The sequence below is a fragment of the Solanum verrucosum genome, unplaced genomic scaffold, assembly GCF_900185275.1.
Source record: "Solanum verrucosum unplaced genomic scaffold, falcon-dt-bn FXZP01000062.1, whole genome shotgun sequence".
NCBI lineage: Eukaryota > Viridiplantae > Streptophyta > Magnoliopsida > Solanales > Solanaceae > Solanum > Solanum verrucosum.
Window position 1 is genome coordinate 7,584,768 of NW_026020477.1, and position 26,472 is coordinate 7,611,239.

Genomic DNA, 26,472 nt, shown 5'->3' on the forward strand with positions numbered 1-26,472 from the left:
GTATATTGAGGGTATAAATGATTCTAAGTGTTTGGGGAAAGAACCAATTGAGTTTAGAGGGTTTAGAGATGAAAAACGGAGAAGAAAAATCGTCAAACACCTGGGGATAAGGGTGGGGTATCGCGCCAGCCAGCGCCCCCCAAAAGGGTCTCTGAATCTTCACTTTTGGGGCGTCGCGCCAGACAGCACCTCCCAAAAGGGTCTTTGAATCTTCATCCTTGGGGCGTCGCGCCAGCTAGTGCGCCCCAGACCAGTCCTTGAATGTTGAAGGCAGGCCCCCCGCGCCTCTCAGAGCACCAGAGACGCCAGTTCTCCCCATTTGTTCCCCATCTTTTCGTACTTGTTCCTTAGCAATGTACCTATGTTTCTTAGTTGATTCCAACACTCTTAGGTACATCTAAACATCATGAAATCATCCATAAACATGAGATCATGAACCTTGAATCCATAATTCAATTCAAGGAAAGTTAAGAGTCAAGTCTAGAAGTTAAGAAGCAAGTCAAGAGAAGTTTATAAAAGTTTTCAAAAGTCTTTCACAAACGTTTTAACTTTGTTTTAAGACTTAAGTTTTGAGTTAAGCAAAGAGTAAAGAGTTGAGTTCATTTCTTAAAAAGCTATAAGGGAACTAAGTATTCCCAAGAGTTTAAAATGTTTTCACATTTGAACAAGAAAGGGAACATCGATTTCAAGAGAGCTTTTAAGCTAAGTTTTGAGTAATTATCTCAAACCAAAGAAAGAAGTTTGTTTTAAAAACATATGAGCTAAGTATATTTTAGGAGTAGTATTGAGCACTGATATGGGGATGCGAGTTCATATTAACTCAAGTCTCCATAAACCATGTAGCCATCATGGGTAGTAAATGATCATACTTTTTAGATGACTCCTTAAGTTCCTTTTTAGCATAGACTAGTGGATCCACTTAGTTAAGGCGTTCTATATGACGACAAAGTATAGGACAGTTCTGGCAGTGTGGGCAAGACGCTGTATCACCACTTAGGCTCATAGTGGTGGTTGTCGGTTAGAGAATCTCCCACATAAACTATATTACTTTATTGTATGAGTAAAACTGAGTTTGTTATTGCATTTTCTTTAACGAACTAAGATGTTTTCCACTGTTTTACAAGCTTTCTATATATTGCATATGTTTCATTGCTTTATATTTAGTTAAGTTTTTCAGGAGTAAGTGTTCCTTTCAGACTCTTTTCAAGCCTATGTTGTGTTTAGCATTCCAACTCTCATACTCGTACATTCAATGTACTGATGCCAGTTGGCCTGCATCTTATTATGATGCAGATTTAGGTAACCAGGATTATCACCCAGCGCCTCGTTGATCCAGTTGAGCACTCAGAGTAAGTTGGTGAGCCTCCTTAAATTTCGGAGGACTTCTTTTACTTTGCTTTCAATATTTCATTGTTAGGATGATCAGAAGTCTTGTCCCGACATCCCTTTTTGTTTTAGAGGCTTCATAGACAGATAATATTAGTTCTCTAGTCTTATTCATTTCATATGTATACATTTTAAGACTTGAGTTGCCGTTTTGGCTAAGGTATTATTTTTTAAGTTATTGCATGAGTTATACTTCTTGTGTTTAAGTCTTCCGCTGAGTAAGTAAGTCAGGCCAAGGGTTCGCTTGGGGCCAGCAATGGTTCTCGAGTGTCAGCCACGTCCGGAGTGTAGGCTCGGGGCGTGACATAGGTATTAGTAATGCAATGATTTTAATGCATGTATTAAAATGGTTAAAGACTCAATTGCCCCTCAAAATCTTTTTAATCTTTCCCACCATAATTGCAGAGGGTATCTTTATAAATAATTTTTTTTAGCATGTTATTTTTAACGCTTCAAACCAAACAATGCACAAAAAATATATGTATAATTAATGCAAGCATTACTAAAACTTGCACTTTATTTTTTGTCTTTTTTAAGTACTAAATTAGGAGTTCTTACCTATTATAAATAAATAAAATTTACTAATAGTTATCACTTTAATTAATTTCAAAGTTTCAAATATTAAGATAAATTTAATAGCTAGTTTAGTATACGTACATAAATGATTACTAACCGGTGAGATAAATCATGAAATATGACTTCAAAGTTATTATTGATTACTAAGACTATTAAAATACACTAATAAAAATTATTAGGTCACAAATGATTTCTTTACTAGTAACAATAATATAAAGAATCTAAGTATTTAGCAATACAATGCCAAATATTTAGAAAGAACAAATTATTTGAGCTATTAGATATCAAAAAATGAAATATAGGCTATTTTATTCTAAATTTTAGTCCAACCATCATAAAATTCCTAAAAATAATTATTTGAGTTATTATATACCAAAAAATAAAATGTGAGCTTTTTATGCCAAATTTTAGTCCACGTTACACTGGCAAGATTTCTATTTTTCCTAACATGATTTTCCAAAATCTTTTGTGATTCATCTTGTTTAAAATATTTTTTTTTCTTATCATATATTTTTTGACTTTAATACAAGCTAATAAAAAATCATGTATAGATTTTTTTACTTGTAACAATAACATAAAGAATCTCAATATTTGGTGATACAATCCCAAATACATTTAAAAGGGTGGAGGGAGATGTATTTGAGCTATTGGCATCTCCAATCCTAATCTCTATTTTACTATCCAAATATAGAGTTCTTTATTATTTCAGACAAACCAACTCCAACTCAATTCTCTATTTTACTCTCTAAAAAAGAATATTTTTCTCTCTCATCAATATGATATTATTATTTCTATTTCATTCTTATTTTCTTATTTCATAATATACATCCTTTATTATTTTTATTTTTTAAAATAATAACTTTATATAATTTTCATGTAATATAAAAAATTTATTTTTTCAAATTCTTTACTTATTATAAAAGTTATTTTTTCCCCTAAATTTCTAAATAACATAAAATTGCAAGTTAATATTATATAATATACAAATTAATGGACATTTCAAATAAAAGTGAAATTATTAATGAAATGTAATTACATACAAACTCTACTTTCAAGATTATTACAATGCTCCCATAAATTCTCTATTAATGCATTATGGAGTTCAAAATGAACATTTTTATCCTTAATTATTTTATGTCTAGCTAAAGATTGTGCAAATCGGAGATTTTCGTGCAACAAGAACAACTACGAATAATTGAAAAAAGAAATCAACAAGCACAACCGCAATCACAACTACACTAATTATGTTGATCATACACTAATTTTTTCGAATATTGTTAAATCTGAAAATGACCTACCGGATTACTAAATTATTATTGTGATAAAATTATCATGTTATGTATTGTTATCTTGTATTTAAATTATTGTGTTATGTATTGTATTTTAAAATTATAATTTTCATCTTATCATTTTAATTTTGTGCATTCTTCATAGTGAAAATTAATAATGATATCAAACTATATTAAAGTGACGAAAATTAAAAAAAATGAAACATTATTAATTCCGGATGAAAGTAGTATATATTAAATAATATATTTTTTAATAATGTTATATTACATTTAAAATGAATTGCTAATATTAGAGATACAATTCGTTGTATTCTATGAAAACTAATATGTTAATTACAAAAGAATAGAAATAATAATAAAATAATGAAAAAGTGAAATAGAGAGGTGAATAGTAGTTCTTCAAATTTGGAGAACTACTATTCACCTGTCTATAAATGGAGAACAGAGAGTCATTTAGAGAATAGTTGGAGAGCCCATTATCTATTTAGGTAAATTTTAGGAATCACATAGTTTTAATATGAAATTACAATCTATCCCTCTTTAGTTTGTAATTACATTAATCCCTTAAAAAGTAACACAAATCGGATACATAATATGTAGCTCAGATACATTAAAAACTAGCTCGGATACATTATAAAATAAATCGGATACATAATATGTAGCTCAGATACATTAAATAGTGGCTCAGATACATTAATATGTAGCTCGGATGCATTAAAGAAATAAAGGATTTTAGAGGTTTTTAGAAATAGAAGAGGATATTGGAAATAAGGGAAACATAAAATGTGTATTTTAGTAATTTTTCCTATCTATTTTACTTTCCAAATATAGCGAATGAAGAGTAAAATAGAAGTGAGTTGAGATGGTCTTAGATACTAAAAAATAAAACTATAGACTATTCTATACCGAATTATTTGCCACATTAGAAGTTCAAATAATGAAAAAATAGTCAAAACCTCCTTCCTAATCAATGTTTTTTTGAGAAAATTTTAAAAATAGCAAATATAATAGACATAATAAGACTCCATAGCTATAGTTTTGATAATTGCACTCCATAACCATAATTTCATTTGCTATGGAGGCAGCGGTTTGTATATTTCTGTCCGTTTGAATATTTCGCTTGCGAATATACAAATAAGATAAGTATCTACAAGATCTGTATATATACATTTAGAATTTTTTCAGAAATCCATTTATATATTTCGCTTGTCAATATACAAACAAAGTAATTTATTATTATTTTTTCATAAATCGTACACAAATATACAAAATTCTGAATTTATACAATCAGGAACCAAATTATACAAATTTTGAATTTATACAAATCAGGCGAATAGCAAGAATTGAGAAAATTATTGCCACAAATACACCAGATAATATGACCCCTAAGACTTTGAAGAGTTGCAATTTTTGCAAAAAGTGAAAACAGAAACTGTAAACCTTTTATTTCTTAAAGTTTGGTTGAAAAACAGTGCCTTGAAGGAAATCTTCTCTACAACTGGGCATAAATGATCTGCTTTTTTATAAAGAAATTCAAGATACTGCAATCTTGGTTCCTATTAAAAATAAAATAAAATAAAATAAAATAAAGAACCAATACAATTTTGAGAAATGACTTTATGTGCAACAGAATCAGCTAATAAATAAGCAAATAAAAATAGAATACGTGAACTAAAAGTAAACAGAAAAGAGGATAAACTATTTTGCTAGAAGGCACACCAACATGAGTCTCCTTCAGCTCATTTTTCTTTTGATAAGCCCTTTGAAGAAGTCAAAACTGCATCCATGGAATAAAAACAAATTGTTAAACTACTAATGATCCAAGCAAACATGCTTAAATTAATAATTAAAAAAACTAACAGCTCATTACTGCCAAAAATAACCCAGACAATAGGATAGAACCAAAAACAGCACCCCAATGATGGTAGTTATTCTTATCAGAAAAAATGAGCCCCCAGTAAGTAACGAAAGAACAGCTCATCTTTGTTTGTTTTCCTTTACGTAAATTTCCTAAAATAAAGCACACAAGGAAAATAGCAATTTTTTGAAATGTATACGCATTCATCTTTCGTTAAGTAGCAAAACATTGACTAGATAGTTCATTGGTCATCTGTCTTTTTGCCTTCTATACTTTTTTTTCTCTATGGCAAGTGGGATAGAGAAATAGGAAATCCTTTTTGCAACTCCAATTTTTTACCCTTATCGACAAAGACAAGGGGAAGGCCTTGATTCTCAACCTAATTAATATATCAGCAACTATTACAGTTCTTTGACCTGTGGGTGTGAATCGCAGTTGTGGAACTAGCTCTGCCATGATGACTTCTGTACTTTTAGCTTTTTCTTGGGGTATAGAAGGTGTTGATCCTAGTCGAGGTAAATGAATCATACCCAATTCCAGGGAAAAGGCAAGGAACTTTCAACAGGCATGGTATGAGAGGAAACAGACCAGCCTTAGGCCTCTTTAGCGACTCTATAGCTAACAGGTAGATGATATGAATAAGTAATTAGGTATTCACCTCATGTATTTATAACTAAAAAGCACTAGTGTTAAACACAGAACTTTAAGGCAAATATGTGAACTGTATCATTGTAAGGATCGTCTCACATCCAATCAAACATTATAGTTACTGAGTGGAGAAAAATGAAAAAAATGTAAGTAATTTTCATTTGATTTCTCCGGGATACTACTGTAAACTCTAATTTCTAAGACTTCATTGATTTTGGTTTCAATAAAAGGGTCCACTTTTCTTCATTTATACCTCGTAAAACTATCCCCATCCCAACTTAAAGATCTTACCTTGATTTTGGCATGGGTGATAATGTGAGCTAAAACTTATAATATCCGGATAGAAATGAGTCCAAAAGTAGAGAATTAACTTTTTATTTTGAAAATTTTGAACTTCTGAAAACTGAAGTGGACCCGATTACATAAGAAATTAAAATAACAAATTTACATCAGATTTAAATCTGTTGACAGTTGATAATCGTAAGACAAACCTGTTGCCATCTGGGTGTAACTCACACATTTGACCATCATCTGTGATTCCTAATAAATACCCTGAGGATGTCAAACCCTGAAAGTACAATCATTTGTTTATGTAGCTAATTACAGGGATAAAACAGTTTACTAGAGCAAGGACAACTAAGACAAGTATGAAAATTATATGGTACTAATCAAAACAGGAATTTAAATAAACTTCAGAACGTGTTCACTTCATGGGGATTGATGAGGGGTGCCAGCTTAAGCTGAGTGATTATAAAAAGGAAAACAATCAACAAATATCACAAGCATAAACTAAAGGGTGGCACATGTCACATCATGGAAGGGAAGAATCAACAATCAAGGATTCAGTAGTAACATAGATCTTCTACAGGTTCCTTACCCTCTTCACAAGAATGAAGTGGTAGATATTCATGGCCTCTCTTTTATCTGTTCAGAGATCCTTCATTAAACTCATCCTAGATATCACTTCAGTTTCCTATACTTCACTCTAACTCAAGACATTGAACCCAGTTAACTCATGGATAGCATATTAACAAAATCAAATTGAGAGGTTAAAGGGGAAAAAAAAAGATATTTGGTAACTGGTACATCGCACTATAACTCCATATTTTCTTAAGAGCACACTATTCCCTAATGTGTATTAGGAGAAAAGTCACCCCTAACAACAACTAGGCCTCTATAGAAAGCAAGTCGGGATTGGCTATGAATCCTCATTGACCATGTCGTTCCATGTGAAACTTGTCTCAGACAAGCATTGCGGCTTGCGCAACATAAACAATTAAATAGAAATAAAAAAGACTAAAAGTTCTCTATTTTCTATTGGGAGAAAAATATATGACAAGACTAAGAAGCTCCTAGAAGACGCACAACCTAAAGTAAATGTATTGATTTTTCTCTCCATCGGAACAATAGGGCCGTTATGCTCATTACTAAACTTGTTGAAGAAGTGAAATATAACCAAGGCATATCTTTTTTATCAGAGGCTGAATCAATCCTTTCCCAAAGCCCAACTAACTGATATCAGCTATATCATCTTTCTCTTCCATTGTACTCTATTTTTTCACCTGATTTGCATGGCTCGTAATGGAAGAAAATTGATGTGTTTATTCATTTATAATTCAAGTCTTTGGAACAATTTTAAGGAACTCATAGTGTGAATGGTTGTTATAAATCCTTTAACAGTTTCAAGTGCTTAAGTGGCCATTAAGGCATTCAGCTCCTATTCAGATAATCCCAAGAGAAAGATTGAATGGAACCCATCGACTTAAGTACTAAGCTCAAAAACATCCAAAAGCACCGCCAAAACCACCATCTTATCTTTCTGCAACACTATTCCAAATTGATGACTTCACAGTACTAATCTGGTGCACTCCTCTTTCCGTGCATCTTAACATGTTATCCTGCATTGTATATTATAAGATATACCTGTTGGAGTTTAAATAACACATCACTGTCAAGAAGCAGCCATACTAGAAATAGATCTCGGAGTTCAAAAAGAAATCATATTATAACCAAAAATAAAGAGTGACAAGGTGTAATACTGAAAATTGAATAAGAATAATACTTTATTTCTCAGGACTAGTAACCGAGATAGTCCACTCAAACCAACCTGAATGGTGACTACATTTTCAACGAATTGGTCCTGATCATTGCTTCTATCCTGCACAATAACCCTCTGTCCACTGCATTTACATGAGAGGGCAGAAGAATCACAGTTACTAACTGAAGAGAAAACATCTTGTTAGACTTGAATTCAGCACTCAATAAGAAAATGAAGTGGACTTCACACCGACTTAACCTGTATAATGGTTGACCAGATTTAACAATAGGTAAGCAGTCAAAAGGAAGAACAAAAAGGTAAATAATTAAAATGAACGATGTGACAACCAGAAGAGTTTACATGTTCTGTCCATTAGTTGGTTTCATGATAACACATGTAAAATATTTCTACATCTGAATAAGGAATAAACATCATGGACAACCACGACATCTCAGACTCAAATCTCAGCGAAGGCAAAAAGAGTAGGTAATTTCTTCCCATCTATCCAAGCCTTGGTGGATAGAGACACATAGTTATATGATACCTATACTGGTGAAAGGTAGCAGGTACCCATGGAATTAGTCGAGGTGCACACAAGCTGACCCGGACTCTAGTCCTCTACGGTTAGCAAAATTAAAAAATAGGGAATAAACGACATGGACCATACATTGATTATGTGATGTCAAGTGTAGCGCTAATCAACTCCCTCCAAATACATTTGGGCTTGCTCAGAGGTTAGCTTTGCATCTTCTTAATTTCTGGGTATGCGTTAGTATACAGTAAAGGATTCGAGCTCCATCCAACTTCCTCTTTACCTTTTTCTTTAGATATGTGAACTTGTTTTAATATAAAAAGAAGGATAACATTTTCACCAGAAGTCCAGAAGAGAGAAATGAGAGAAAAAGAAGAGAGCCGAAGGCCAGTTGAGGAGGCAAAAAAATAACATATGACCATTTCTGGGAATTTGTAAATAAAAAAAAACCATCTGGAGGGTCCCCGAGTATTGTCCTCCGTCCTTCTGCTCAATTTCATGTTAATTCACTCTTACAATACGAGGATCTACCTTCTCCTTTTGCTGAGGCTACAACTTTAGCTCCACAGAAGTCTACAGAACATTTTTTTCTCTTCACGTCACAGTTTTTGGAGGGAGATTTGCACTACCATTCACCACACAGTCCACAAGCTTTTGTCCATTTTACGCAGGATGAAGCTGTGCTAATTTTCTGTCATCTGATGGACAAGGAAGGTGGCATTTCTTGAACCAAGTAGTCCCATGCATCTTCAGCTTTGTCATGGCTATCCATCAGACGTAAATCTACTATACAACCTTCCAGCCACCAAAGAACCATGATACCTAGGCTCGGCATCAGTTCCAGTACAAGTACATTGAAATCTTTGTGCATCATTACTGTGTTTGAATGATACAAGTGAACTACCAAGGCCTAGGTCCATTTTAATGTTGTTTAAAAGTCCCTTTTGTAGTCAGGACTCAGGAGAATGACACAATCCAGCGATCCACAAGTGTTATATCACACAAAGCTTTCCTTTACTCATCTAGGAGCAGTCTTGTCCTACCCTATGACATGGTAAAAGAATTTGAGTTTTACCTACTTTCTCCCATCAAAAGCACATTCAAGCATAAAAAGAAGCACACATGTGATTAGAAGTGAATAAAGGATCAACTTTACAGGATTTCTATAGCATAAAGTTCTCTGCTTGGTAAAAAGCTTCAAAGTGGAAGAGTAGCAAATAACAGATATTGGAATCTACAGTAACATATAACAGTTTCTACCTGTGTAACCAAGTCTGATAGTACAACTCTTCAAGAGCTTGAAATCCTGCATGCACACAGCAAAATGTATCACTCTTTTCATTACCATACCACGATATGCAGAAGCTCTTCACCAAGAAATCACTCCATGATTTCCACGTAGAACGGTTCTAAGATAATCACAAACAGCAAAATGAAGTTGATAATAAACTATAAACTGAACTTAATGAATTCGAACATTGCACGAGAATCTAATACACAATGTCCCAGAATACCACCAACACTACAAAATTTCTATGGATCTCTAAGCTGCATAAGCACCTAATACCCTAGATGACAAGCTCAACATTAACCAACCCAATGCAAAATATAAAAAGACTATTCTCATTACTGAACCTCCAACTCATTTGCTGACACTGAAATATCATTATTCTCCTTATCAAAAATATCATTATTCTCATTACTGAACCTCCAATTCATTTGTTGACACTGAAATATCATCTCAATGGAAAACTAAGACACCGAAACAGGCCAGCTTAGGAAAAGGCACAGGCAAGTGGAAATAGAGTCCAGCATATGATACTTTCTGATACTCTTTTTTTGAGAGAGGTAACAAAATGATAAATTTTGATATTAGCATTGAACTATCAATGGGAAGAAAGGTTGGTATTATTTGATAAACCATTTTTTGGACACGTTTTACATACAACTGGTAAATTACAATCTCATCACCATCAACCAAAAACTATGCTTAAAATTACTGAATCTTCCACCAAGAACCAACTTAGTTTTTCCACTAAATATATATAAACAGTTTATACAAGGACACCTCACATTCATATTGGAAGTTTGTGAACTTCATTTCATTTTTTTAACATCATCCACCAAGAAGAAAAGTAAGGGGAGGGGAGGAGAAAACATTATCTTTCTAGAAACAATTACTGGATACCACTCAAATTACATGGTATGCAAACAACAATATGATATTTGCTTTATTTTTTATTTATTTTATAACTGAAAAATTCCCTATGAGTTAGCAAGCTAACACCAGTTGGCCCATAGGTTTGATACTCAAAATATAGACCTACCCTTCTACCTTGCTCCCAGTTAAATGCTAAGTTTCATGTCAGTAGTGGGGCAGACAACAACATCTTATAGAAAAATGACATTAAAGAACACCAGCAAAACCTAAAGCAAAAAAAATGATTAAAATCTCTGATATTGTAACCTTGCTCATATGAACAGGTTTTGCGACACAGTTAGCTTCCGTATTAATAGCTCTCTGTCACTTTAACCCTGCTCATATATTTTTAAGATTACTCAATTCCATTGCTAAATTATATGATTAAAATCTCAAAATGAATTGATAAAAAAGAGTTAGCTGACAAGTTAAAGACCTACTAGTTGGAGTTTTTTTAACATTGGGTTAAGGATTTCACAGATATTGAAAATTTTCCAATGTTTAACATGGCTCTCTTTTCGGGTTTAAGAAGTTGAGTAGCTATTTAGCAGCATCGAAAGTTCTCTTTATTTTTGTCATGCCCCAAGACTTTGGCTGGGAAATCTAACCCACTGATTCTTTTCTCTCTCTCTCATCCTTCGTTTCTGTTTATCATTGGTGGTCATTACTTGTTGTACTGATTTATCCAGGAGCTAAAATTATTTTAATACTATCTTCATTTCTGAAAAGCTGACCACATGCAACATCATGTTTTGGTATGTAGAAACTCAGGATCACCTAGACAAACGTAGCTCTAGCTTAGGCTCAACAAAGGCAGAATTAAAGTAGGTAAGATCTAAAACCCAAACCAACGATGAAGTAACACAAAAATATGAAGCTAAATTGGAAGTACTTTGAACTTACACAAGGCTTCAATATTTTATGTTTCTCCCATGTTGATGAGTTAAAAACAAGAGTAAAGGCTATCAAGTAAACTACAAAACCAGGAAACAGATAGAAAATGAATGGTTGTTCTTTTGATCTATGAATAACCATATTGATCCACTTGAACTAGCATGCTGAGCATTCCAGAAAATCCATATTATTGACTAGTCCGTGGAGTTTGTATTTCAACAATTGGAAGTCGGCCAGTATATCCATGATGGCTGAGTAGTTAAAAGGCAACTTACCTTGTTTTAAGAAAACATCATAAAGGTTCTCAAATTTATTGAAAAAAGCTGCAATGATATCTTCTCTTTTCAATTCACGTGAGAGAGGATTCACTCTCTTCAAAGCAGCATTCAAGCATGTAGTAGGCTTCTCGTTCCCCACATTCAATCCAACTCCTGCGAAGTATTTTTTATCAAAGCACTCCAATGTAATTTCTCCAAATCGATATAGAATGAGAGGAGAAAGAAACAAATACAGATGTTCATCAGTCGATTTAGAATGATTTGAAGAGGGTGCATTAAAGTTAGCTATGTTAATCAAGACTGCAAGAGTAAGAGAATTTGTTGAGTAACTAAATTCATTAAGTTTGCAACATGTGAAACCCCGTCAAACTGGTAATAGCATGCAAAGTTCTATAAATTGAAGGAAAAAGTCTGTTCTTTATTTCAAACAGGAAGAGAAAATATAATGAACATCAGTGACAGTATTTCCTTTTTGCAAGTTAATGAGTGAGACAGTTTACCAGCACTAACATAGAACTTCTTTGACCTATATACCGATGTGCTTAGGATGCCTCCCACTTTAAGGCCACCTAAATATAGATCATTTGGCCACTTTATTCGAACATCAAGATGTGGCGTGCCCTGTAACACATAACGCAGCCAAGAACAAGAAGGAAAAAAAAGTTTAACATACCAACAGTTATTCTAAATAAAGTATATGATCTACATGTTACACAAAGCTTCTATGCAGCACACATCTAGTTTCAACAAATCCTGTCCTATCACTCCTCTTTCTTCCATATCTATCCAGATAGCATTTGAAATTGTTCAAATACATACTACCTACAGTATTATGGCATAATCAAAGCAATTAGGAGTATTATTTTGCCAAATAGCGATAAGGTTTAGGAAATACTATATGTTCATCGATACACCACCAACAATGAAGATACAAATTCTTAATTATTTAGGCAAATCTAAACGAAAACAAAGTAATCAATAGAAAAGATTGACAGAGAATCTTGTAACTCAAGAAGAACCAAAAATCTATGAGTGCTCCATCTAATAAGCAGTTGTATCATCTGAATCTACCTGAAATTTGATATAAGTGCATCTTACAGTTCACTGACTAATTCAATGGACACTGTTAATTATCCAAATTTTCCCTGTCACGGTAATCTCTTTCCTGAATACTTCCTAACACAAAAAACATTCTTTAGGAAATAGGACACTCTCTTTAGCAGACCAATACGCACTAAACAATAAATGTCTGCAAGTACTGTATACAATTATTCACAGACCATTCATCAGATAACTGCTTCAATTTCCAAGTATACAAACACAATGACAAAACCATAAAGTACATGAGTAAGAACAAACGTTTCAATTGAAAAAATCTAGATAGAGCATATAAAACTTACAAAGATAAGTGAGAAAACTTTAATTCATTGTTAAAGCAATGTGGACATATAGTCACATTTATCTCCTTCTTACTTTTCCCATACATTGATTAAACATTTACCAATCTAATTTCAATTTCAGGATGCCAGCCATTACACATTTGTAATATAAGTACTTACCTTTTCCAAACAGATACCCTTAATGGCCTCTGTCATAGCAAGACAGACTACATACTGCAAATGTGGCACCACTCTGCCGTCCTCCATTTGTATTGAAAATGAAAACAAAAGGCAACCCTTTGGTGATTGCCACAAATTACTCGAACGGCCTTCAAAGGTAAATAAATATATAATCAAATCAAAGTAAGATATGAATAAATTTGGGCAAATATGATAAGACCAAAAAATCTTCAATACACAAAATACAACAACTGCAGTTTTTAATTCCTAGTCTACAAGTCATGCATTTTTAAAAATTATTTTTGTGTATTGAACAAATAAATCCCTAGCGTTAAAGCAATGATGGAGAATGAGACCTTCTCTAACCTCCCTTCATTGTTAATGGAAAAAGTCACGTGCAAGGCAAACAATGTCAACACATATCTATGGTTTTATAAAGGTCCGAAAGACATTTTTACTAATTCATAGTTGGTGGAGGGAACAAAACCTCTCATTTGGTGTCACAATCCACCTCTAAACTCTTCATATAAAATTTAATCTTCTTGACATAGCTGCAGAAGTTATTGTTTCTTTATTTCAAAGACAAAAAACAAATTACAATTAGTAAGAGAGAGCATAATTGGTTGCACAAATTGAAGCAGATCAGCATGTGCTAATAAGCACTTAATTGAATTGTACCACATAAGTAAAGCATAGTTCACTAGAACAAAATTAATAGTTTCTGACCCCTCGTTTAAAGAGGGCAGATCATTATGTGAAGTGTGTACAACTTAAAAAGACTTGGGCTTTTAAAGAGTTAACAATGCAGTTATCCAAAACAAATATAAATCTGCATACCTCTTCCTTTCAGTTGCACATCAGCAACACACACTGTCCCAACTGGTAAGTCAGAGTTATTTCTGCAATATTCAAGTAATTAAAATGAACAAGTTTTTTTTCACAATATCAACAAAAGTAAATACACATACTTAAGCATGCTAATCTAAATTAAGGTAAATAACTTGCTACATGTATACAAATTAAAAATTGAATATAGGGATTGGACAATTACTGTGAAATAACATCATGAGTTGACGACAATTTGGGAGAATAAATGAGGAGTCTCCCAAAACGCTTAGTCGAAAGGGAGTTAAAGTATTCTCCAATTCGAAACGCGTCATCTTCAAATGGCGTTTCGACCTCGGAAGGCAGAATAACCTCAACTTCTTCACCATTTTTACGCAGTTGAAGAGTATTGTTATCCTTTAATACCTTCGCCACATCGTTCTCCTCATTGGATTTTCCGGCGAGTAGAAGAAGAGTGCGGTCAGGTGCTTCCGCCAATTCCATTTTTCCTCCGAGTACGTGTGATGCTGAGAAAGCTTTGAGGTGTGGAAGAGGGAGAACTGATGGGAAATTGGGAAATTTTCGAAGAGAGGCGGTGAAAAAGATGTGTTTGAATTGAGAAATCATCAGTTGCTCAAAAGACGGAGAAAATAATGCTGAGAATTTAGCGCCTGTAAACAGCACCACTGCCAAACAATCCAAATTTTCAAAATATTGTTTGGCTATATAATTTGCTATTATTTGACGAATATTTTTGATAAACAATCTAAATTTTCAAATCTACTAAAAATTACCTCAAATTTTTATATTTTATAAAAATATTCATCATTTATAGTTTTGGATTAAACTTCAAACCTAATTCATTGTATAAAATTTATATGATTATATACATATTGTATATAGTTATTATCCGAACTTATTCTACGAATTTACTTCCAATTACAAATAGTAATAAGTAATAGTTTTTTTCTATATAAACCATTTGTATTTTCGTTCTTTTTTTAGATTCGTATTAGTTTTGTTCGTTGCGTTGTCTTTTCCTTATGGTACATCTTCATTATAAAACGATGATACAAATTTATGGATATTTTAAATAATTTTTAGAATTTATGGGTATAAATTGTATTTCTTTACAGAGTATATATTTCTCCCAAAATTTATGATCAAACGCATGAGAAAACTTTACCTAAGAATGACTTGCCAAAAATATTTAGAGATGTATGGCCAAACACTAGCTAAATTTATACATTTTAAAAAATATGACTGTACATTACAAAGCCCTAGGTCCCATACCACCCTCTTTGTTGCATTAGGTTCTTAATTCCTAAATCATTTTTCAAAATTTAATACTTGCTCTATTTCATATTTTAAGATAAATATTTAATTTTTTTTTTCATATTTGTCCTTTGCTTTAATGAAATTTCTTGCAGAAAAAAAATTCTCAACAAGACTTCAAATGTGTGAATTTGCTAATATATGAGTGTAACACCTCGTAAATTGAAAAGTTGAATTGAAAAGAAAAAAATGCATTTTGGCATTGAGCCAGTGTCATATGGAAACCATTTTCGGATTGTATGAAGTCCCACGATCGTATGAAGGCAGTCATAGGATTAAGTTGAGTTTTGAAAAATATCAAGTCTCTCATGTTTGACAAATGGATTAACAGGAGGAGTCGTCAAGTGGTCTACGGGCCGTAGAAGGAACTCGTAGAAGTGATCCAGACTTAATGAGATTTTTGACTTAAACTTGGACTCTACGAAAGGGGTCTACGAATAGTAGAATGGTCAACGGTCTGTAGGAAGGTCTCATTGAAATCACTGAGGATTTTAGGTTCCAGTAAGTGACTCTATGGTTGACCAGGACGGTTCGTAGAAAGTTCTACGGATCGTCGGTTGGAACCGTTGATCTCTCCAACAATTTTTAATCAAGGATGTTTTGGTCTTTTCCTACTCAATTAACCTCTAAACTACGTTGGTTGCCTTATAACTACCCATATAATCGTTTCTGTCCTTCAAACTAAGCCTAATTTCTCTCATTCACTCAAAATCTCCTAAATCTCTCAAGTCCTCTTCTCCAAAATTCTCTCAAAAGCTTCGAGGGTGAAGATCTAGGGTTTCAAGCGTCAAGGTCTCATTCTCCTAGCTTTCTTAGGTCTTTGATTATCAATGTATGTGGATCACCAATGAATTTCTTTCATCCATTGGGTTCCAAAAGAATCTTAATCTCCAATTCAATTTACTAAGGTTTCATGCAAATCTTCATGGGTCATATTTATTATGATTCAATTGCTTATGTCCAATCCTATTATGTATGATTTGATTCAATTACATGGGTTTCAACTGATTTTATATCGACTCATGTATACGCCTATTTTATGAACTTGAATTATGAAAAATGCTTATGAATTATGAACTATGATCATGAATTCTATTAAGGATTTATGCATGTTTTATGAAAAGGATGATGTATGAACTATGGATGCTTTTGAGATAAGTATCAATGATTTGTGAAATGTTTTCTCACATAATGAAATCATGATTTAGAAACTTAGAAAGGTAAGCGTCTAATATGAAAATTTATGAAATCATGGTTTGAGAGGAGCTTGGACTGGTAGTCTAAATTGTGCCTTTCCAAGTATTTTGATACGAATATGATTATGTCTTTTCCGTTGGGATTTACTTAGGACCGAGAGGATTTTGGAATTGAGGCCTTACTTCTAGTAGAAGTTTGGTCTTTAGTAGCAATTCACTTGTCCCAAACTACGTGCCCTGTAGGATTGTCTTAAATGACCTATCTAGTGGATCCACAATAGCAATTACGAGTGAATATGACGGAATTCTATCTTGGCAAGTAAATTTTCCTTTTTTGGTGTGAGGTTCATGCTGAATTCCTTGTTATAGCTCACATGGTCTTATTGTTGGTTAATGGTAAATATCCCACAAGTGAACTATGTTTCTTTGAAGGTTTTATGAAAGCTTCCCCTGTATTTTAAATATGCTTTGACCTTACTTATGATTCATGATTTTTTTAAGGCTCTTACTACGTTTTACTAGGATCATGCATATTATATTTAAAGTTCCTCATACTATCATACATATGCCTATGTCTTTATACATTTTCTCATACTTAATACATTAATGTACTAATGCATATTTGTGCCTATATTGTCTTATAATATAGGGTCCAACGCTCTTCCTCTCAGAAATGCTTAGATCAGGATTGTTCAGCTTGATCACTTAGAGTGGTGAGTCCCCATGGTTCGAGGGAAAATCCATAGACACCTTTATTGCTTTTGTTGTCTTTTTAGTTTCAGACTTGTAGGTAGTGTATGTATGGGTTACGTCTCACCCACTCTTACGATGTTAGAAAGAGTATGTCAGACACAACTTAACATTCAGTGCTTATTTTTAGATTGCTTATATGGTTGAGACTTGTATTGAATATTCTCTTTTGTTGTATTTATTTTACGACATGCTTACGTCAAGTGGATCGTTTAGGATCTCTCGGGATTCTATTCGCCATGTCATACCTAGGGGGTACTTCGGGTTGTGACAATGAGTCACCACTAAGGTACACAGATGATCAGCAATTAACGGTTAATTGAATATGTTATTAGGAATATGACGGAATGAAAGACCAACGAATGGAAAAAAAATACACCAAAATAATTGAACCAAACACTGGTGGTTATTTCTTGTTGTAAGTGAATGCAACGAAAAACCTTTTTATATTTTATAGGAGATAAATTGCACTACTTAGAAAATTATATTTATGCTTTCACAAAAGGGCAATAGTGAAAATATGGTTTAAATTATGTCCTTAAATGGTATTTTAATGGGTGTGTATTGCCTCACAAATTCACTTAATTTGAAATAAAGTAAGTTCTAATTATCAATTAATAGGGGTAGTGTGATAAAATAGTCATGTCAATCATTGTTTTCTAATAAGCGTACCAAATTCAAATGGGATGAAAATCATTTACACCTCCAACTTTGTTTTAAAATCAAACACCCTCCTCAACTTTGAAAATGAATCATCCTCCCCTTTTTATCTTATGCAAAGCCTTTTTTTTTATTGTTATTTTTAATTCTCCATTTATGTAACATCTTTTTATATTTTATATAATATTTTATTTTTTACCCTATATATTATAGATTTTTATTTAAGTTTTAATATAAGTAGAATAACATTTTTATTTATAAGTTTGTTGCAAAATTGAATGTCATTTTCTTATGATTGTTATTTTAATACTACATGCATAAGTAGTTAAGTACGTACGGATGTATATATTATGTGCATGCTTATTTAAATTTCACTTATCTTTTGGTATAATATATTAATGTGTTCTTTAACTTCTCTTTAACTTGGCCTTAATTAACACAGATGAAATTTTAGCTTTGTTGATATTATGAGGTTTAACCTTCACCACAACATAAGTGGCTTAGATCTTTGTGCTTTCCAAAATTATATATATATATATATATAAAGAGAGAGAGAGAGTCTAAAAGAGGGTGGGGAAACAAAAGATTGATCCGCTACGAAAAGCTGAGTTTATCGATTCACATTAATAACCTCTAATTTATGGTGTGTACAAGTATACACTTATAAAATTGAATAAACAGACACACATATCCTACGCATGACATAACATGTATTCGACATGATATGATACAAATCAGTTTGAGTGTATCTCACACGATTGTCATGTAGGACACGTGTGCCTACTTGTTCAACTTTATACAAATTTAAATGTTTACATGTGCATACCTAAAGTTAAAGGGATATATGTTAGTTGAAGCTAAGGTAAATGACAATGCATTATGCCTATCTCTTGTTCTCTATTATATATGTAGATAGACAAATTTTGATTGTCATTAATAATATATTTTTTAAATCATAATTTAAATTTTATTTATTTATATTATAAATAGATAATCTTTATTAAAGGTGTTATGAAATATATCTTTAGTTTAATTAATTATTTCTGTATTACCTGCATCGAAATATGTTTTTAAGGATATCATATTATAAAATCCGTTAAAATTAATAAAATTATTTTTTATTTTGTTCACATGTTTAATTATAGAACGACATTAGCTCATATACTCGATCGATATTTTTCACTATTTATATATTATTATTTTTATAGAAAGTATTTTTAATATAAATTACATAACAAAAATATTATAAATTTAAAGAAGTATATAAAATAAAATAAAAAGAAGAAGAGAAAAGTTGATAATTAAGAATAAACTAAATATTTAAAAAGTCAATTAAGAAAAAAATGGAAAGGGGGTTGGAGAATGACTATTTCTCAAAGTTGAAGAAAAAAATTGATTTTAAAAATAAAATTAGAGAGTATAAATAGTTTTTACTCAATTCAAATATGACAAATAAAAATAAATGGAGCCGTACAAAAAATACATGTTTATTGTGGAGTTAATATCTCAAAAGCTCACTCAACTTTAGAAAATTACCTAGTAAAGTCACTAAACTTTATTTTGTATCGATAAAATCATTCAACTTAGGTTTTTATATCAATAAAATCATTCCATCAATTCCTTATTAAAAACAATTCACACCACACATAAATTATTTTTTATATTATGTTCATGATTAAACTACTAAATACATGACTCAAAATTACTACTATTTCATTATAAAATAATAAAAATTCAAAATAAAAGATAAATTTATCAAACTTTGAACCTAAAATTCTCCAAATTACTAGCATCATGATACATGGAGCCTCACTTTTATTTTTATTTTTTAAAATGAAAAAAGAGATTCACACAAACAAGAAATTGTTTAAACCATCACAACAAGTGTGGTTACCGTCAAATGAAGCAGTAGTAATTTATCAAATGTGACCCCAAAAATTAATGATGCACTTAATTGATCCAAAATTGAGCATAAAATAATTTTGTATTGAGTTAATTTTTAGCTTCCCTTAATATAATTTATTTTTAAAGTGATTTTCATTTTACCTCAATATTAGTTCAATTATTATTCATTTTTAACATCTACTATAATTGAGATTACTTTGACTCTTCTTTTATGTATTATTTTCCTGGTACCGTGTATCTTATAAGTTTGATACTACACATTTTTCATTATATTACATTAGATCAAGCATATGTATCAAATAATGCAAACAACGATCATAATTTAATTACTCTTTCTAAATTCTTTAAAATAAAAAAAGAATTTGAATTTCGTTGTATAGTGGCGGAGCCAGAAATTTTTCGAAGGATGTCCAAAAAAAGGGAGAAAAATTGTTTCTAGTGATATTCGAGCACATGAGTACTGAAATCTCTTTCAAGATATCTAAATCCACTAGGCTACAACATGTTTTTTTGTCAAGGGTGTCCAAAATATGTTCTTTAATCACTTCGTATATCATTTTACTTATACATACGATATTATTTTCCGACGAAGGCTATCCAATTGGACACCCTCACTATAGGATAACTACGCCCCTATATATATATATGTATATATAAAACTAAGGCACTTCCTTAAGTACGCATTGGCAACCAATAATGGAGGAGTGGAGTTTCATCCTACACTCTAAATTGTCTAAATTATTGCAATAGTAAATATTAGGCCTACTAGACTAGTCCAATTAACCATTTTTACCCTCAACACAGACACATTAAACCAAAAAAATGAGTACCTAGAGAACTGAGATTTTCTTAATAGTTCACAATCTTAAAATAATTTATTTTCAAAAAATATCCTAAGATTGTATAGTTACATAGGAAAAAACAACAGAAAAAGAGAGTAGTAATGGTTAAAGAGACCATAAACTGTGTAGACATAGTAGTAATTTAATTAACAAGCAGCAACAACGATAACTCATTCAATGTAATTCCACAAATAAAATTAAAGAAGAGTATGACGTACCTAGATAGACTTTACCAGTGAAAAAAGAGCTAGTGAAATTTAAACATCTAAACATTTCAAGTTTCACGTGTCTTAGCTTTTTCAAGGCACCTAAAATTACTAGGCTACAATACATTATTGTGTTAAGAATGTCCAGAATATATTATTTAACTATTTCATTTATCATTTTACTTGTATATACAATATAATTTTTCAACGAAGGATGTTCAATTAGTGTAGCTCCGGCCCTGAACTTTACCCCTAGTTTTTTACATGATACATAGATTATTTTCGATAGATCGTGGATTGTAATAATTAATGAGCAAGGTCCACAAAACCACAATTCAGAATTCTGCATAACAAGAAAAGGACTCTTCCCTCTTTTTACTCCACACTCCACTCCCCCACCTGTTTTCACATTTCATTATTCCAAAGCACATAAAAAATTAAAGCCCTCTCTGGCTGGCTCTGAGACTTAAAAGAGTAAAAAGAGAGATGCTCATTCTTTTTTTACTAATAAAAACCAACACTTTACCTTATTAGCTCTTATTTTTTTTGCCATGGCCAAAAGCAGAGGAAATCCCAGTATCAAGCACTCAAAAACCAGTAAGAAAAAAGAAGAAAAACCACATTCATGGGCAGTTGTAAGAAGCCTCTTTACTTGTAAACATCTACAAGTAATTGCAAGGCCAGATAGCCAACAAGCAATAGTAAAAGAAGAGAAAATTAATCCTAAAGGCCAACATGAAGGTGAAGAAAATAACAACAACAAGAAGTGCAAGAAAATGAAGTGTTCTGGCTCCATATGTAGTAACACAAAGGTCATGCATAGGCCTGAGCCATCGCCATCGCCTCCCAAAGGACGTAAATTAACTGGCATTAGTAGTTTTTCTTCTTCTTCTGCTTCTTCTTCTTCACTACTCTCAAGTTCACCAGCTACATCGTCGTCGATTAGAGGAATGCCATTCAGGAAACTTTCAGGTTGTTATGAATGTAGAATGGTTGTTGATCCAATAGCTAGGGATCCTTCTTTGAGATCAAATATTTGTGGTGAATGTGGACATATTTTTATGAAAGTTGAGAATTTGGAACTTCATCAAGCTGTAAGACATGCTGGTATGTTACTACTACTGCTGCTCCCTGCGTTACATATTAGTTGATCATCTTACTAAAAATAATTATTCCATATCAGTTGTCTACTTTACTAAATCAAGAAAACATTAATTGATTTTTTCCTATATTACCCTTACAATTAATCACACGAAACTTTTTAAAGGATGAATTAGTAAAAAAAAAAATTTTATGATTTTTTTAATGTGTGTAAAACGAAAAATGACTAATATGAGATGGAGGAAGTATTTTCTTACTAAATTTTTATTTTATTTTAATTCCTCTGTTTCATCAATGGTTAATACTTTAGTTTAAAAAAAGAATCTCTTTTTCCTCAATTCTTTAGTCAGACTTTTCCATGTAGCCTCGAACTTCATGACCCTTGTCTCCCTCTGGCTGATTGACATATTTTATATTAGTACAATTTTTTGGGCAGGGAGTGAAGTGTAGTCACAATTATTGTCACTAAATATTTCAAATAATATAATGTATAGCACTCATTTCATATTGTTTAATATAATATAAATATCAAATATGTACCTATGTCATTTCTTCAAAAAATTTAAGTTATGGTTAAGAATATAATAAATAATAAAAGTGTGTTCCTCTCTGATAGTTTAAACTTTTAGATGAAATAATCATTCACTTCAAGTGTTCTATCACCAGTTTCCTAGGAAGTCCCTATTAATTACTCCCTCGGTTCACTTTTACTTCTCCATTATTTCAAAAATAAATTTTCACTTTTAATTATTATTTTTAACATATTAAGAAAAGACAAATTTTTTCTTCATGTTTTACCCTTGGTATTAACTTTTATTTCCAAAACCTAATAAATACTATACATCAATTAATAAGGTTAGTGTGATGAAATAGTCATGTTAATCACTATATTCTTAATAAGTATTTCAAATCTAAATGTGACAAGTAAAAGTGAACTTTAGAAATAATATTGTACACTAACATCCACTTAATTCCATGTATCTCATGCTACAATGGAAAGTTGAGCCGAGTGATAAAGTCTGCGCAAATTTTATCTTTTTCAGACCTCATATTTACGAGATTTCAGTGAATATATTATTGTTGTTATGATACATACAATGGAAAATCTTACTAATAATATGAATTGGCAGTATCTGAATTGGGTCCAGAGGACACAAGTAGAAACATAGTGGAAATCATATTTCAGTCAAGTTGGTTAAACAAAAGGACCCCAGTATGCAAGATAGACAGAATCTTGAAAATTCGCAATACTCCTACAACTATTTCAAGATTTGAGGAATACAGAGAGGCTATTAAGGTTAAGGCAACTAACCTTGTCAAAAAACACCCACGTTGTATTGCTGATGGAAATGAACTATTAAGGTTCCATTGCACAACATTCATGTGTTCACTTGGCCTAAATGGTTCCTCAAATTTGTGTACTGTCCCTAATTGTAACGTTTGTGCTCTCATCAAAAATGGATTCAAGCTAGCTACTACTACTCATCATGGCACAAAGAAAGGTAATTAACTATAGTTCGAAAATCGATTGATTTTCTTTTTATATGATTCTGAGTTGTAATGGTCAAAATCACACCTAAACTATCATTTTTTCTCGTGAAAGTTCATACATCATGGCATAATACATAAACATGACCCTTAACTTGGTGTAAACTGACAATTATGACCTTTAACTTTGGGTGTGCACAAGTAGGCACTTAAACTTGTATAAAATTGAACAAATAGACACATTCGTCCTACATGGTACCCTACGTGTCAATTTTGTGTCTACATAGCGTCCTACGTGTATTATGTCATGCAGGACACATGTGTCTACTTGTCCAATTTTATACAAGTTTAAGTGTCTACTTGTGCACACTCAAAGTTGGAGGTCATAGTTGTCCACTGAAGCCAAGTTATGTATTATGCCATTATTCTTAGTTGCATACTTCAACCATCACTCCCTTTGTATTAAGATGAACCTTGATGTTGAGTTGACCTACACGCGTCTGGTATCAATTGGGAACAAATATTAGATCAACTCAGTATCGAGGTGTGTTTTAATGCAAAGGGAGTGATAGTTTAAGTAGTTAAATAGAATAATGGATAGTTGAAGTATGTAACTCACAAAAAGTGATATTTCAGACGTGTTTTTGACTATAACTCGATATTTTTACTACTTTTGGATCGCGAAAATAATAATAATTTCATGTAGGTATATTGACGACTGCGACGAGCGGGAAGGCGCATGACAACGCGAGAGTGGTGGTGGAGGAGGAGGAGGAGGAGGAGAAGAGGGCAATGTTAGTTTGCAGGGTAATTGCAGGAAGGGTGAAGAAAACTTTGGATGGAAATAATAATAATAATAATAACAATAGTAATAATTTGGAGGAATATGATTCTATCGGTGGAGCTGCTGGACTTTATTCCAATTTGGATGAGTTGTATGTGTTTAATCCTAAGGCTATATTGCCTTGCTTTGTTGTCATTTACAAAAGTTTCTAGTCACATTGTAGTAATTAAATTAGGATGTTATCATCATTTTCCTTGATCTTGTTATGTCACAACAATATTTTCATTTGTTTTGTTTAAATGGATGAAAATGCATGTGCCAATTTGAAATGTACAAGGTTTAATTTGATTATGCTATCTCTACCAAGATAATACTCTTATGTCCCAATTTATGTGACACTTCTCGTTTTTTAAGAGTCAAACATGAAATCTTCAAATTTTTTGAAATGAAATTTATATATTTATAAATTACATAAAAAGTACTATAAGTCACAAGAATTGACAATTCAAACAATTAAAAGACATATGAAAAATTTACGGTCAAAGATAAATTTGTTAGAATCTCGAAATTTGAAAAGTGTCACGTAAATTGGGACAGAGGATTTCGAAAAGTGTCACGTAAATTGGGACGGAGGAAGTAGTTATATTTGCTACTTATAAGAATAACTTTTTGGAATATTCTAAAGTATCGTTAAATCAAGTCAATCAGATAATGCTAGGGACAATATATAACACTTTTGGTCCCTAACGTATTTTTCTATTTTTTATCATTGTTGTTTTACCCGTAATACGGTACATTACATTTGAATTTCTTAATATGGTTTAAAAGTACACAGATTGAATTGATCTTGTAATGAATTAATAACGAAATAAATGATTAATTTGACTCTATTTTACAAAGAAAGAAAAGAAAATAATTTCAATTTAAGTTTTAATGTTAATTAATTATGTGTAAAAATTAATTACTATAAAGCATCCAATTAAAATATAATGTGTCTGTATTGATCATCTTTTAATTAAGTATGTTTCGCTTCTCGTATATCTTCAAGAGAGTGAGCACACTCTCTATTCTACATCAACACTTTAAAATATTTTTATTTTATTTTAAAATAGTTCGAAAAGTAGGTAGTAAAACCCCTCCAATAGAGAGAGGAGGTAATTGAAGATATGATTATATTTCAAGAGGCACTCATGCATTTTTCCTTTAAGAAACACACATACATATATATATATATATATATATATACATTACTTTGTAGCATGACAAAAATTCAAAAAAAAAAAAGGAGTAAATGGCTAACTCTGGGATCCTGGTATTACAAGCATACTCTCCCTGTGGTGTAGTATAATCAATATAGGTCACACGCTCACCCCTTTATATTTTCACAAGCATTCTCTTTTTGTTCTTTCTTTTATTAACGATCAGAAATGTGTATCTTTTACTTGACCTTAATTGATATTTATGTCATTTAGTTTTAAGCATATATAAATAGATATTTGAATTTGTATAAAACTAAATAACTAGACACGTGTGTCCAACGTGACATCTTACATGTATTATATCACGTAGAACATGCACATTGTCTATTTATTCAAATTTCAGTATCTACTTGTGCAGACTCAAAGTTAAAAACAAAAATATATGTTAGTTGAGATCAAGTATGCATAATACATAAACATGACACCCTTAACTTAGCGTCAACCGATAACTATGACATTTAATTAACTTTGGGTGTGCATAAGGAGATACTTAAACTTGTATAAAATTGAACAAACAGACACATTCGTCCTACATGACACCCTACATGACAATTTGATGTACTACATGTATTATGTCATGTAGAACACGTGTGTTTACTTATTCAATTTTATACAAGATTAAGTGTTTACTTGTGCACACTCAAAATTGAAGACAAGTTAAAAGTCATGTTTATGTATTATACCGATCAAATAAAAGGATAAGTGACTTGTCTAATTTGGATTGATCAGTACAATGGTGTAAACTTTTGCAGATTAAAATGGGACATACATTACATCAATGATGGGCAGACAATTGGTATCATTTGAGTTCCTTATACTTACACAGTACGTACGTTAAAGAGAGAGTGTTTATGCCTCTTTGC

The 26,472-nt window shown here is 31.9% G+C and overlaps 4 protein-coding genes across 5 annotated transcripts in view; 3 read left to right on the forward strand and 1 right to left on the reverse strand.

The window, feature by feature from the left end:
• LOC125809198 (gamma-glutamylcyclotransferase 2-3) overlaps positions 1–106 on the forward strand; it is a 1,073,903-nt gene extending 1,073,797 nt beyond the window's left edge. The window contains exon 10 of the mRNA XM_049488857.1: positions 97–106. The gene's annotated coding sequence lies outside the window, so the exon portion shown is untranslated. The remainder of the gene's footprint in view (positions 1–96) is intronic.
• LOC125809192 (uncharacterized) overlaps positions 1–26,472 on the forward strand; it is a 511,850-nt gene that overhangs the window by 77,556 nt on the left and 407,822 nt on the right. The gene's annotated exons all lie outside the window — the stretch shown is intronic.
• LOC125809166 (biotin--protein ligase 2-like) lies at positions 4,855–14,762 on the reverse strand. The gene is made up of 9 exons (XM_049488822.1): positions 14,310–14,762; positions 14,096–14,157; positions 13,259–13,407; positions 12,200–12,320; positions 11,697–11,852; positions 9,588–9,633; positions 7,865–7,937; positions 6,249–6,325; positions 4,855–5,028 (listed from the first exon to the last, which is right to left on the reverse strand). The coding sequence occupies exons 1-9, from the start codon at positions 14,708–14,710 to the stop codon at positions 4,986–4,988; spliced, it is 1,128 nt and encodes a 375-aa protein (XP_049344779.1). The 5' UTR covers positions 14,711–14,762; the 3' UTR covers positions 4,855–4,985.
• Positions 21,529–24,574, forward strand: LOC125809161 (uncharacterized). Its single transcript, XM_049488817.1, has 3 exons — positions 21,529–22,084; positions 23,209–23,580; positions 24,273–24,574. The coding sequence occupies exons 1-3, from the start codon at positions 21,529–21,531 to the stop codon at positions 24,560–24,562; spliced, it is 1,218 nt and encodes a 405-aa protein (XP_049344774.1). The 3' UTR covers positions 24,563–24,574.

What these genes read in the sequence shown, in the direction of transcription:
- LOC125809166 (XM_049488822.1), bottom strand. Translation starts at nt 14,710, where the DNA reads ATGATTTCTCAATTCAAACACATCTTTTTCACCGCCTCTCTTCGAAAA. An exon ending in ACTCATGATGTTATTTCACA is followed by an intron (nt 14,158 to 14,309) that starts GTAATTGTCCAA and finishes TGAATATTGCAG; the next exon opens with AAATAACTCTGACTTACCAG. An exon ending in TATCAGACTTGGTTACACAG is followed by an intron (nt 7,938 to 9,587) that starts GTAGAAACTGTT and finishes ATGTAAATGCAG; the next exon opens with TGGACAGAGGGTTATTGTGC.
- LOC125809161 (XM_049488817.1), top strand. Translation starts at nt 21,529, where the DNA reads ATGGCCAAAAGCAGAGGAAATCCCAGTATCAAGCACTCAAAAACCAGT. An exon ending in TCAAGCTGTAAGACATGCTG is followed by an intron (nt 22,085 to 23,208) that starts GTATGTTACTAC and finishes ATGAATTGGCAG; the next exon opens with TATCTGAATTGGGTCCAGAG. An exon ending in TCATCATGGCACAAAGAAAG is followed by an intron (nt 23,581 to 24,272) that starts GTAATTAACTAT and finishes AATTTCATGTAG; the next exon opens with GTATATTGACGACTGCGACG.